Genomic DNA, 14,888 nt, shown 5'->3' on the forward strand with positions numbered 1-14,888 from the left:
CTGAAACCTTAAAAGTATATAATACAACTAGACTGCTGATCTCTAAATAATTTAAGGCCCTATGACAACAGCCAAATATCCCACTATTTTTCAAGAAAATGACCATTTTAATGTAAGAAAATCATCAAACCAAGACTTATATCCAATAAAAATGACATTAATACAACCCAAGGCCCCACTACTCGTGCTTTATCACAGACCACTGTGAGTGCCCAGGTTGTTCACCAACACATTCAGGGTATTGGACAACATTTTTGAGCTGATACCAATGCTTTGAAAGGGAATCAAAGGTCACCCTTTCAAATTTGATTATCCTCGGTCATCCAGGTTAAAGGATGATAATTAAATGCTTGTTCATGTTTGTATTGAGATCTTTATTCTCTTGGCTCACCCACTTATCACCATGCTAATGTTTCACTTTTCTTTGTTTCCATATTTCTGAAGGAATAGTTTACAAGCTATGAAGTCCCACATGTGCTTTACTAGTTCGATGCATCTTTGGAAGACTTCCTAACTCTTATTTTCAACATTGTATTTATCTGTAAACAAACAGTGAAATAAAATGTACAGATAACATAGGTGTCAAAAATTAACCTGCATTCCTGTCTTCCTGTCTCTTATGGAAACCAAGGCCACTCTCCCAGGACCATGAGAAATCACACACTGCTAGCTGAGTTCATCCTACTGGGGATACCACACACAGAAGGGCTGGAGCCTGTGCTCTGTGCCACCTTCTCTATCATCTACCTCTTCACACTGCTGGGAAACTTACTTATTTTTACCGCGATCACTTCTTCTTCTACCCTTCACACCCCCATGTACTTTTTTTTGGGCTTTCTATCTATTTTTGACATGTTGTTCCCATCTGTTACCTGTCCCAAGATGCTACTGTATCTCTCCGGCCAGAGCCGAGCCATCTCTTATGAGGGATGTGCTGCACAACTCTTCTTCTACCATTTTCTGGGCTCCACTGAAGGCTGCCTCAATTCTGTGATGGCTTATGATCGCTTTGTTGCCATCTGTCACCCACTGAGGTACAAGCTCATCATGAAACCTGAAGTTTGCATTACACTAGTCACAGTATCCTTCATGATAGGCTGTCTTCATGCCACCACACTGACCTCCTTCACCTTTCAGTTAACCTACTGTGGCCCCAGAGAGGTGGACCACTTCTTCTGTGATATTCCTGCGGTTTTACCACTGGCTTGTAATGACAGCTCCCTGGCCCAGAGAGTGGGTTCTGTAAATGTTGGCCTTCTGGCTTTAATGCTTTTATTTAGTGTTTGTGTCTCCTACACACACATCGGGGTTGCCATTCTGAGGATCTGTTCAATCGAGGGCAGGCAGAAAGCGTTCTCTACCTGCAGCGCCCACCTCACCGCAATCCTCTGTGCCTATGGACCTGTGATCATCATCTATCTGCAGCACACTCCCAACCCCCTGCTTGGTGCTGAGGTGCAGATATTAAATAACATTGTCTCTCCCATGCTGAACTCAATGATCTACTCCTTAAGGAACAAGCAAGTGATAAACTCTCTAAAGAAGATACTCCAGAGTAAGTTCTTTCTGTTTAAAAATGAATTTTGGAACTTGTGAAGAATTTAAAAAAAATTTTGCCAACACCCCCTTTCCTTTTTTGAAATAAATAAGCACACAATAGAAAACACTTCCTCTGAAAGAAATAAATTTGATTTGCCTATAAGATTTTCTGTACTGTTGCATCTATTTTCCTATCATTGACTCTATCATTAATGCTAGTTCCTAAGACTTAATCCTGGGCAAGAAGTCCAGTGCACATTGCAGGCTACTGGAGACAGATTTCTGGTTCCTATAATGGGCAGTCATGTCTGCTTCATAGAAGAAAAGGACTGCTGGCTGTCTGAGAAGTGCAGTGCATTGGCCTTCTCTGCACTAAAATCATCTGCCTTCAAAAGTCTGTTCTGCTTAAATTGTAATTATTCTTAATTTGTGCCTTTAAGTATTTCAGTTCCTGTCTCTACCAAAGAGTAGAGCTGACATGTGTGGGGCTTGGTCTGGTCTTCTGGGCACTGTGATGGATTTTTCCACATTTATCATTTCTGTAGTCTGTATATTTTCTATTTAAAAAAACTTTGAGGATTAGGATCCCTTAAAAGCAGATTCAATGCTGCTCATTAATCAGCAAATAAAACCTCCAATTCATGTCCTATTCTTCCCCAAAACCTTGCTCATAATATTTCTACTTTATGACTCTCTTAAATTATGTTTTTCAGGTTCTCATCCGTTGTGACCTTTCTCCAGAGTCATACTGAAAGCACCATGTTCACTAAATAATTGAGAATTAAACGTTGACATAGACCATATTTATACATGAACCCTATTCTTACCTTCATTAATTTTCTTCTATTCTTGGTTCCCAACATGTAGATAGAGCAGTAGTATCTTGCACTCTGGGAGACAGAGATAATAAAGCCAGGCCTATTCCCAGACCTCTTGAATCCTATTGTGTCATGATTTTCCTCCAAAAACACGCTGTCACTTTCCTTTCTTCATAGTACAAAAATGGTAGAAAAACCCTCCCCTAATTACTGTTTCAATTAACATGCCCATTTGGTTCCATTACCAAGTAAGTTTTTACATTGACCTTCAACAAGACTGGAATTGAGAATTATTTCTCAATGTTCTCAGAATCTAAAAAGAGAAAGAGCCATGGTTACTGGGATTTCCACAGGCCTATCTGTTCATTTTGATAGCATTGTTTATATTTTGTGCATATTGTATTCTGCTTTCATTCTCCAAATTCATCCCTCTTGAGGTCATTAAAACCAATAAAAATAAGTGGAAATCTCAAGTAAAACATATTACTCCACACACCGAATTGTGAAGGAGGCAGAAAGAACAAAGCCAGACCTATCCTAGATGATATACAAGGCCAGATAATTATAGTATTGTTTGCTGTTCTGTGAATGTTGGGTATTGGTGACGAACACACATGTGATGACAGTCAATCCTGGATGGTGCTGATGAAGATATTTGTCACATGAATATTTGCTTGCTTTTCTTTTCCTTTTCTAGACAATGGAAGTTTCTAGACAGATTCTTTTTCTAGACAATGGAAGTTTTTGTTAGAGTACAGATTATGTTTGTCTTATGCCTATAGTGTGCAGAGGTCATAGTACAGTGACATAGTAAACTTCAAGCACAGATTTTTGAATGAATGAATGGCTACTGAAACATACAAAGTATGAGGGAAGTACATGTTTACTGTCATAGAAATTAGAACATAAGTTAAATAATTAGGATATAACCTGATTTAATTCAAATATATATTCACATTTTACAAAGGTTGAAGATAGATATATTACAAGCAAAAATCTAAATAACCACTTCTTTAGCCCTTTCTGAAGGAGTATTGCATTTGATGCTGAGAAAAAATATATAGAACATACTAAAATTTTCATTTATTAAAAGTGATTAACAAAGCACTTAAACATATGCACATATATGTATATTACAACCTTAATCTATCAGAAGCAACAACAGAAAGTAACCTGGTGGAGAAAAAGGCAAGGCACAAACATTTTTCACTGTGAGTGAATGTAAAAATATTGTGAGCCCTTAAATGTTATTTTTATCTTCATGTAAATGTGTCCCTTTATAAATTGGATGATTGAAATAATGTTCGCTCAAATGTTAAAATAGGAAATTGGGGGGTACTTTCATTTATACTTCGTGTCATTTTTGTTATTCAATAAATATATTGTCACATTTTCTTTTATTTTACAAAGAAAAATAATAAAAAATACACAGAATTTCAAAACAAAATAATAGGAGATTAACAATAATTAGTATATAGTATATTTTTATGTTCAAAGTGGTTGCTTGATTATAAGATAGAGGCATGAATGATCAAATGATGAGAGCACAAACCATTCTTTTTAGTGACTCAACTGAGATTAGTATAATTATCTATCATATATATTAGTAGTATCATTATATATATATATTAATAGTATGATTATTTATCACATACATATATTTTTCCCTTTTTGAGCATTTTCTTACTCTTTCACTTTCACACTAGCTATTGTACATTGTGCTTCTTATTTTTAATTAATTAATTATTTATTTTTTGTACCAGGGATCGAACTCCTGACCTCACGCTTGCCAGGCAGGAGCTTGTGCCTCTGAGTTACATTCCCAGCCCAATAACTATTGTACATTTTGGATCCTATTCACTCTTTCAGTTTTTTACACTATGGAGACAATGCAAGTCTGATTTATTTCACTTATAAGTATGATTTCTAGTTTTATACCTTTACTATAAAAGCTTTGAGTTTATACTTCTCTATAACTGAGTAGTACTTCATTGTGTAAAACTACCACGTCTTTGTATCCGTTCTTGATGAGCATTTGGGTTGTTTCTGATATTTAGCTATTACAAATGTGCTGCTACAAATAGGAGTATGAGTATATCACTGTGTATGATATACTCACTTCTTATGGGAGAATACCCAGAAGGGGAATAGCTACACAGAATGGGATCTTCAAACCTGATTTTCTGAGGGGTATCCTCACTGATTTTCACTGTACTTATACAAGTCTTTACTCCTAACAATAGTGGAGAAGGGTTCTATTTTCCCTGCGACCTGCTTAGCATTTGTTATTGGTTGATATATTGATGATAGCCATTGTTTCTGAAGTGAGATGTAATCTCAATGTTGTTTTAATTAGTATTTCTTAATAAGCAGTGATACTGAATATCTTTTCGTGTATTTATTTGCCATTTGTGTTTCTTCATCTGAGAAGGATGTATTCATCTCAGATACACATTTTTGGATTGGGTTTTATATATAGGGAGTCTGATTGGTTTTGATTCTTTATATGTTCAGGTAGAATTCCTTTGTTGGAGAGAGTGTTGCCTAAAATATTTTCTTATTTTGTGGTTTGTATTTTAACTCTGTTGGTGATTTTTTTGATGTGCAAAATCTTTTCAATAAGATGAGATCTGAGTTGTTGATTCTTTGAAATATTTCACTTTCCATGAAGTTTGGGTTTTGCTCATAAACTCTCTGCCTATCCCTATGTATTCCAGGCTTTGGTGTACCTTGTCTTCCATAATGTTTTTGTTTTAATTTTTAGATCTTTGATCTACTTTGACTTTAGTTTAGTGTATGGTTATAGACATGGGTCTAGTTTCAGTCATTAGCATGTGGAAAGCCAATTTTTTCAGCACCATTTAAAAGAGGTGAACTTTCTCTCAGTGTAAATGTTTGACTTCTTTGTCAAAGATAAGGTGACGGAGTGTCTTTGTAGTTATATCTGCATCCTCTAATCTATTCCAGTGGTCCTCAGGATTTTTCTAATACTATGCTAATTTTATCACAGTAGCTTTGTAGTATAATTTCAACGCAAGGATCATGATGTTTCCTGCCTTGTCTTTGCTGCCCAGGAATGTCTTTGCTACTCTAGATCTCTTCTGTTTCCAAAAGAATTTTAAGAATATTTTCTCTAGATCTGTGAGGTATTATAATAGTATTTTGATCATGATTACATTAAAACTGTGTAACAGTTTTGGGAATATGGACATTTTCATAATGTTGATTCTTCCTATCCATGAGCAAAGGATAGCCTTACATTTTATGATATCCTCTTCAACCTCAGAGTATTGCAATTTTCTAATGTATAAATCTTTCACGCCCTTTGTTAGACTGATTTCTAAGTATTTCATTCTTTTGGATGCTATTGTGAAAGGTGATTTTTAAATTTCTCTGTGAGTTTGTTGTTTGTGTACAAGAATGCTGTTGCTTTTTGAGTATTGACTTTGTATCCAGCTACAATGCTGAATTTGGTTATTAAGTGTAGTAGTCTTGGTGGATTATTTGGGATCTTCTACATAGAGTATCATATCATCTGCAAATAATGATAACTGCTTTATTTCATATCTTTATTTTATTAATTTCTCTGTCTTGTTTAATTTCTCTAGCTAATGTTTTCAGCACTATATTGAATAGGAGGGATCAGAATGGACTTCCTTATTTTGTTCCTGATTTTAGAGTAGAAGCTTTTAGCTTTTGTCCACTTAGTATAATGTTGGCTGTTGGTTTGTCATAGACGGCATATGTTAGGTTGTAGTAAACACCATCTATTCTAATTTTTGTAGCATTATTTTTTATCATGAATGGTGTTGCACTTTATCAAAAGCTTTTTATATATCTCCGGAGAAGATCATGCAATTTTTGTCTTGAGCTCTGTTTACATTGTGTGTTACATGTACTGAGTTGTGTACTTTGAACCATCCCTTCATTCCTGGGAATCCTAGTTGGTCATGGTGTGGAATGTTCTTGATGCATTCTCTTAGGTAGTATTTTATTAAGGATTTTGGCATCTATATTAATTTGTGAGTTTGGCCTGTGGTCTCTTTGTTAGTTGGGCCTTTGTCTCTTTTTGTTATAAAGGTAATATTTGTCTGCCAGAATATATTAGGGAGCATTGTTTCCTTTACAATTTCTTTAAAGAGTTTGAGGAGTAGTGGTGTTAAATTTTCTCTAAATTTCTTGTAGAATTCAATGGTGAATCCATCAGTAATTTATTGGTAAGTTTTAATTACATTTTCTATTTCATTAACTAATATTGGGTTGTTAAAAAATCTTAAATCTTGTTGATTCAGCTTGGTTGTTGATTTATTTCTAGGACTCTGTCCATTTCTTCGGTGTTTTCCAGTCTACGTGGGTAAAATGTTCAAAGTACGTATTGATGACTTTAATTTCCACAGAGTCTATAGTGATTTCACACTTTTCATTCCTCATTGAATACATTTGAGTTTCTGTATTGTTTTCTAAGTTTCAATTTTGGACTTCAGTTGCATGTTTTGGGTCTTTAATGTGGACAGATTTCTTGTACTTTTTAAATTGATGTTTTACTCTGGTTTTTTGGTCATGAATTTTTTAGTTGCTCTTTGTCATGAAAATATATTATTTCTACATTAATTTTGAAAGGTGGTTTTGCAAAGTACATCAATCAGGGTTGGAATTGTTTTTTTGTACATGAACCATTTCACTCCAAGTTCTTCTTTTTTTTATTTAAAGAGAAAAATAAAACAAAACAGTAAAAAGGTACAAATAATACAGAATTTCAAGACAAAAATAAACAGTAAGAAATCACTAGTTAATAGATTACATATTATCATCTTAGAAATAGTTGTTAAAATTACAAAATTAAAACATACAAAGTGGACATTCAAACAGTGAGATTGCAAAGAATTCAGTTCAATGATCCAACAAAAACTTAGTAATATGGTTTTCTATCTTACACAATTAAATATACATGCAGTTATATCCTTTAGATCACTTTCTTTTCCTCTCTTTTTTACAATGACAGTTACATATTTTGGGTTTTATTACTCCCACAGTTCTTACTACTTTTTTTGAAGAGAATAAAACCAAATGTGACAAAACAAAACAGAGTCAGTTAGAAGAGAAGGATGGACATAGTACATGATGTAAAAACAGAATACCAGGTGATCAACAGTGGGTACCATTATGCCTCTTGCTTTCTTAAAAGGAGTTACCTATATTATCAGGTATAATAGAATTGAATAAAACAGTACAGAACAAAATCAATAAAACCTAAACATTGGAAACATTACAGGACTTCAAAAGAAAATAATGGGCATCATAGTGAATCTCATTGCCTTCAAAGTAGTTGCCTATACCCTCAAACTTGATACTATCAAACAAAACAGAATAGAGTAAAATCAGTCAAAACAAGATGGTGAGAGCAAGGGTTCCAATAATGTTAATAGGAAAACAAATGTCACTATAATATATCCCACTATTTTTAAATTTATTTTTCCCTTAATTAAAAAATAAATTAATTAAAAAAAAAAGAAAAAAAAGGAGAGACTGAGATAAAAGAGGACATAACAACAAAACAACACAGGTCAGAACAGAACAATTTAAGCAAAATAGTGTTTCACTACCAGGTAACCGGACATAATAGTAGTTACCATAGTGTCTCTTTCCTTGAAATATTTGAGTATAACTTTCCTATACTATAGACTGTTTTGTTTTGTTTTGTTTTCTCTTTAAATAAAAAAAGAAGAGTTTGGAATGAAATGGTTCATGTCGTGAAAAAAATAAAACTTCCAATCCTGATTGATGTAGCTTGCAAAACTATCTTTCAAAATTAATGTAGAAATAAGATATTTTCATTAAAAGAACAATTAAAAAATTCATGACCAACTCTTCTTAACTTGAGGGTTTGTATTGAGAAGTTGGTTGTGATTCTAATGGATTATCCTTGATAGGTGATTGGCTTCCTTTCTCTAATAGCTTTTAATATTCTATTTTTTGGCTGAGTTTCTGGGAAACTGGTTATTATAGGTCTGGATGTGGATTTACTTTGGTTATGGCTGGGGTACTATATGGCTCATTTACCTGTATGTAAGATTCTGTTCTCATGCTTGAGAAATTTTTTGGTATTACTTCTGCAAATAGTTTTTTATGTCATTTGTGTTGCCTCCTTTTAAAAAATTTTATTTAAAGAAAGACTAAACAAAACAGAAAATAGGTAGAAATAATTTATACATTCAGACAAAAAAACAATACGAAATCACTAGTTGATGTTTACATATTGTCGTTTTACAAGTCGTTCAAGATACAAAAATGGAACATGTAAAGTGGGAATTCAAACAGCAAGACTGCAAACAATTCTGTTCAACTGTCCAACAAAAACTTAGTAACATGGTTGTCAATCCTATATGCTTAAACATACATGCAGTTATGCATATCATCATTATGTTTAGATTAAACAAACTAAAGCAGGTTAAAATCATTCTGAACAAAGAATAATATTGTTGGATTTCACATCGTGATACTCCATGATCAGCACTGGGTACTGTAGTGTCTTTTTAAATTTAATTTAAAGAAAGACTAAACAAAAGAAAAATGGGTAGAAACAATACATAATTTCAAAAAAATAAACAGTAAGAAATCACTAGTTGATTACAGATTGTCTTCTTACAAATAGTTATTCAAGATACTAAAGTGAAGCATATAAAGTGGCGATTCGAACAGTGAGATTGCAAGTTCTGTTCATCTATCCAACAAAACTTAGAAATATGGTTATCAATCCTATACACTTAAACATACATGCAGTTAACCATATCTTCAATTATGTTGAGATTGAATAAACCAAAGCAGGCTAATATCACTTTGAACAAGGAATAATACTATTGCTGGGTTTGACATTATGACACTCCAGGATCAGTACTGGGTATTTTAGTGTCTCTTTTCCTTCAAAGTATCTGTTCATTTCATCACGTGTCATAAGATCAGTTCTCATAAACTGTTTATAGATTCTACACATGCATGAGTCTTAACATGTAATTCTATCTTTTCTATATTAGAGGGAGAAACAAAACAAAGCAAGACAAAACAAAACATTTTCCTATAAAGACATGAAATGAAAAAAAAACATATAAGACTGTTGCACAAGGAATTCTACAGTGGTTCCTGTGTTGTCTCTTGTTATCGCCCATAGAATTGGTTATATCATCAGACATAGTATAATTGAATATATCAGTACAAAATTGTATTAATAAAAACACAACTTTGTATATTGTATAGAACTTCAAAACCAGCAGTTATCAAACCAGAATGTGTATTGTCGAGTCTTGTCATCTTCAGTGTAGTTGCCTGTACTCTCAGACTCGATACTATCGATCATATCAGTTTTGAATAAAATCTTCTCTGCCTCATTTCTGTTATGCTCTTTTTTTTGCCATCAGTTGTCTGCTTGTTTTCTTCAATCTGTTTGCTGCTCCATTCATTGAGGTCTCTCTGCCACTGTTCCTGGAATCCTAATAATTTTCTCTCTTTCTAGAATGTCCTGCAGTATTCTCCGTAAAGTTGGATTGGTGGTTGTGAATTTCCCAAGTTTCTCTTTGTGTTGGAAGCTTCTTGTTTCTCCATTAATTTCTAGAGACAGTTCAGCAGGATATATCAATCTGGGATGGAAGTTATTTTCTTTCATGGCTTGGAATATTTCACTCCAGGCTCTTCTTAACTTAATGGTTTGTTTCAAGAAGTCTGCCATTATTCTGATGGGCCTTCCTTTATGGGTTATCTGTTTATTGCCTCTAACAGCTTCTAATAGTCTGTTTTTATATTGAATTTCTGGGATCTTGAGTATTATATGCCTGGGTGTAGCTCTGTTTTGTTTGTAGGTGGCTGGAGTTCTGTATGCTTCATATATAAGAATTTCATTTCCTTTTCCTATGTTTGGGAAGTTTTCCTTAATTATTTCTGAGAATAGACTTTGTAGTTCCTTTGTTTTTTACCCGTGCTTCTTCATTCACATTTTTTATTCTCAATTTATAGATCCTATTGTCATCTTCTAGCTTTTGTATTGTTACTGTTTGTTTCCTTGTTTTTTTTTAATTTCAATGGAATTTTTAATTTCCAATGTGTCTGTTTGAATGTATGTCATGCATTCTATGCCTTTCCTGAGTTGTTCATTCAAGGTTTCCATCATTTTCTTATGGTCTTGTACTTTTTTTTATCTATGATTTATCTACATATCTTGAGCAATTCCTTCATTAATGTCATTTATTTTCTTCTCTTCTTCTTCTCCTCCTCCTCCTCCTCCTCCTCCTCCTCCCCCCCTTCCTTCTCCTCCTCCTCCTCCTCCTCCTCCTCCTCCTTCTTCTTCTTCTTCTTCTTCTTCTTCTTCCTAGAGAGACTGTGATTGATTTCCTCTGTTGTCTCATGGATTAGTTTTTTCACCTCACGTACTATCTTTTCAGAAATTTCAGGTGTGTATCTTCCAGGGTCTTCAAAGTCACTATCTCTTGGATATTTTTGCAGATGTGCTGGAGATATGAGACTACATTTTGCTTTTTTGTCTTGTCTGGTTTACCTCTTGGTTAATATTTCTTTCTCTTCAGCCTCACTAGTCTCAACTTTTTATCCTGTGCGTCTTAATGTCCTGCTGTGTGGCTGGCATTCAACCCATTGCTGTATCATACAGTGTAGGTGTGGTCAGTCCCCTGAAATTATCTTGTGGGGCCAGTGGGTGAGTCCTGGATTTTTCCTGGGCTGATTAGCCTAGGAGTATTCATGTGACCCATCACTTCACTCATATTGTTACTGCTCTTTCAGACTTGTCAAGGGTTCCAGACTCACCTGTCCATGATGTACACTATAACTGGGACCTCCTGTGTCACTGGGGAGGGGTCTCTCAGGCAGACTCAGTTTCCTCTGGGTTGGGGAGGCTTCATTGGCACTCTTACTGTCCTGCTCAATTTCTTCTAGGTAAAGTGAGGGTTCACTTGTGCTCTCCTTGATCTTTCCCAGGGTCCTCTGGGTGGGTGGGTGTGCTGCTCATGCTTTTGCTGGCCTGCTGAGTTCCTCTGTGGGAGGAGGGTATCTGACACTCCTGCCAGCCCGCCAAGGTCCTCTGGGTGGGAGAAGGGCTTACCTGGACTCTTGCTGGCCTCCAATGTCCTCCAGGTTGGCTCATACTTTTTTTTTTTAAACTGTTTTCAGAAAGAATGGGATTGAATGAAGCTGATTATCTGAGCTATAAAATGTAAGGGAAAAATTTAGGTGATGTGGTTTCATTCCATACAGTGGAATTTCCTTATTTCTATTTTCTCATTTTTGTGATTTGATAGTTCCTATCCTCTGTTGGTGCTAATCCTCTGGATATTTTGAGGCAATTTCTCCAGAGGGCTTGTCCTGATATTGAGAATTGAAGTAAGGATCTCAGGGTGCTTTCTGGTAGAGAAACTTAAAAAACAAATATACTAGTCTATTCTGAAACCATCAGCCATGCATCATTAGCAAGGTCTTAATCCACACACATTCCATGTATTATTTCTTTGACCTTGTAGTATTCCACTGCCTTTCCTCCTTTTTCCTAAACAAGTTATCTCAACATTCTACAGTCCTATAGTGTTATGTATCTTGAAGTATCTTTTGCTGCCTAAAAAATCCTTTTTCTCCTATAGCTAGAATTAAATTTTCCACTCTTTTTGTCACATTTTATATTGAAATATAAGGTCACACTGAGTGATTACAGCTTATAAGTATGATGCATTCATCAATGCCTGTCTTCTCCTTTTGGATGGCAGTTCTATTGGAAAAGACAATATAACCAATTTCCGTTCTCCAGAGTGTCAGTTTTGACACATCATAATAAAAGTCAGTAGACTTGTGCAGACCGAATAAAGGACCTCCTTAGAATCCTCCTGCAGGATCCTCCTCTTCATCCACGTGATTTTCTCTTTTTCTCCTATCTCCTACCTGTCTTTATGTAGCTAATTATTCAGTTGTTTGCCATTATTATATTTAGTTCTAAAATACTCAAATCTTCTCTCTAGCATTTCCTTCTTAGAGTGAATTAAGCTGTCTACTTCCATCCTACAGTTTTCCTGGTGGATTTTTGTAGAGAAAGATTATATATCAAGGTGTTCAGAAACAATAAAATAAATTTTCACTTATCTCAAGACTTTCTAAAAAATATATTAATTTCTTTAGTAATATTACCCCCATTCCTGATTGTGATGACTGTGGATATGGGTTAGAGTCTAAGACCTCTTTTCCTAGTTTCTAACACAAAAAATAAAAACAAGAACTACTTACAAGTGCAAAAGTAATTTATTAATCACACACCCTTAGTCTTACCATCACACTCTCTAGATTCAGCCACCTCTGAAATAGCTCCATGACGACACGAGGCTTTGGGAGTGACATCTAGAGACAAACCATAGCAAATATACAGTATTTTATTGATTAAAACACCTGTATCCTTTATTGTAAACATATATTTGATGGTTCAAAGCACATATAAAATCTCTATTCTACCAAAGAAATGATGAAACATTGAATTTTGCTTAAAATATAAATAAAATACCCTTATAATTTTACTTTTCTACTTGTAATTCTGGATTATCTTTATGCGTTTTGTTTAAGAAAAAAAACCATTGTATAGGGACACATAAGAAATATACTGCATATTTCATTAAAGTCTGTCTCATTGTGATCTCATCACTACTAACTCTGTAACAAGTATCATTACAGAGAACACCTGAGATTTTGGGAGTGCAAAATGTGTTTTCACTGTGACTTATATTACTATAGCACACCCCATTTTTAACCTAAAGCATTCTGCTAAAGTCTCAAATAATCCACAATATTTGTTTTCATTGAAGCAATTTTTGCCAAACAAAGACAAATTTAAAAGACTTTCACTTTCTGGTTAAAAATGTAATCATTCTCTATTTTATTCATACAAGTTTTTCCAGATAACTATTGTGCTTCAAAACATTAAAGATAATCAAGGATAAGCAGGATGGTAAAATTATCAACTGTATCCTCTTAGTGTGAATGAGATGTATGGGAAAAACAATACTTCATAATAAATATTGCAGGTGTATTTAAATTCATGTAACAACCTACATTCTCTAAACTCTAAAACTTTGATGATTAAAAACTTTATGATAAGAATTTTATAGTCAAAATTTCTAAAAATAACTGAACCAACTTTAGCTCCTTCCAGGGCAGGATCCAATGTTTTGGACATTGATTTTTATTAATTAATTAATCAACTTATTTACTTATGGTACTGGGGATTAAACTCAAAACCTCATGCTTGCCAACCTCACTTCCTTATCCATAGAAGATACCATCAACATATTGAGGTTTAAATAAAATTCTGTAATTCTCTTTTTTCCATGTACATTAGTTTTTTTTTTTTTTTTTTGCTTTAAGGGAATACAACTATTCAACTTTCTCCTAGTAATCTTTTGTTTCTCTTGGCAAATAACTAATGCCTGACATAGAGTTGCCATTCACTACTTGTCCCAATATATGGGATCCTTCTATGCATAAACACATAAATGGATATTTCATTATTAGGGAATTAGGAATACCATGCTCCTACCCAGTATCTATTGATTACTCAAGACTTCTAACATGGATCACAAAAGATGTCAATAAGTCTAAGGCAGATACTTCAAGCTCACATTCCTTTTGATATACCAACACATTTGCTTTTCTCAAGACAGTAGTTCTTCCCCCATCCTTTGAGAACTGCCACCTCCACTGTGCTGTACCAAATGCCCTGGACACAGATGCCAGTGAAAGGCTCAGCCAAGGAAATCAGAGCTGTATCTTAAACTGAGGCACAATGAATGAGAAGCTGCTGTGGCTGAGCCTGCTGGTGACAGTTTCAGGAGGCTGCTTCTCAAACTTTCTGCCTGGAGCTGACCTAGTCCCCACTTTCCCTTTGTCTAAGTTTCCATAAGCTTTAATTCACTCCGTTATCTAGGTACTATTGCAATATGTCAATCCTATTGGTGCTGTGTATTAAAAAGTTGTAATGCTTGTTTATAAACAACACCATGTAGAAAGCAATAAATGTAAAAATTCATGTTTATGTGTGATATGGTTACAAAATGCTGTTTTTGAAAATGTTTTAAAAATGAAATGATATTAATCTTTTTCTCATTTCTAAAATCGAACTACACCAAGTAGTTAAATATACCCTTGCTCAGTAATATGCCTATCTTGTGGGATTAATACCCAAAGGAAGCCAAGGTTGTTTAAAATCTCCTGTGTGTATGAATTATTTCAGTTCCTGGCATCAAATAGGAGACTGCTGCAGGAATTGATCCACAATTGGATGTATGACACTATATTTAAAAGTGATTGGAGAAGAATGGAACTCACCACACCTATGTGCAGACTTTGAGATGGGTGGTGTTTAGACAGGGAGGAACCCTCCTTCTTTCAGGAAGGCAAGGAGAAAGCCCTGAATAGCACTAGGCAGCTATGCCCCGGTTGCCAGGCAAGTGCCCAGATTTTCTCTTACACTTATTAACTTGGCTTTCATTTTTCCCTATC

At 34.6% G+C, this 14,888-nt stretch overlaps 1 protein-coding gene across 1 annotated transcript; it reads left to right on the forward strand.

Moving 5' to 3' along the window:
* Positions 1 to 648: 648 nt before the first annotated feature.
* LOC100716177 (olfactory receptor 10N1-like) lies at positions 649 to 2,269 on the forward strand. Its single transcript, XM_003472624.2, has 2 exons — positions 649 to 1,555; positions 2,253 to 2,269. Exons 1-2 carry the CDS (start codon positions 649 to 651, stop codon positions 2,267 to 2,269), a joined length of 924 nt encoding a protein of 307 aa, XP_003472672.2.
* Positions 2,270 to 14,888: the final 12,619 nt, after the last annotated feature.

Source organism: Cavia porcellus, unplaced genomic scaffold, assembly GCF_034190915.1.
Source record: "Cavia porcellus strain 051 isolate PalLab524CR breed Dunkin Hartley unplaced genomic scaffold, mCavPor4.1 scaffold_9, whole genome shotgun sequence".
NCBI classification, from domain to species: Eukaryota; Metazoa; Chordata; class Mammalia; order Rodentia; family Caviidae; genus Cavia; species Cavia porcellus.

Excerpts from the sequence above, each read along its gene's own strand:
- LOC100716177 (XM_003472624.2), top strand. The coding sequence starts at position 649 with ATGAGAAATCACACACTGCTAGCTGAGTTCATCCTACTGGGGATACCA.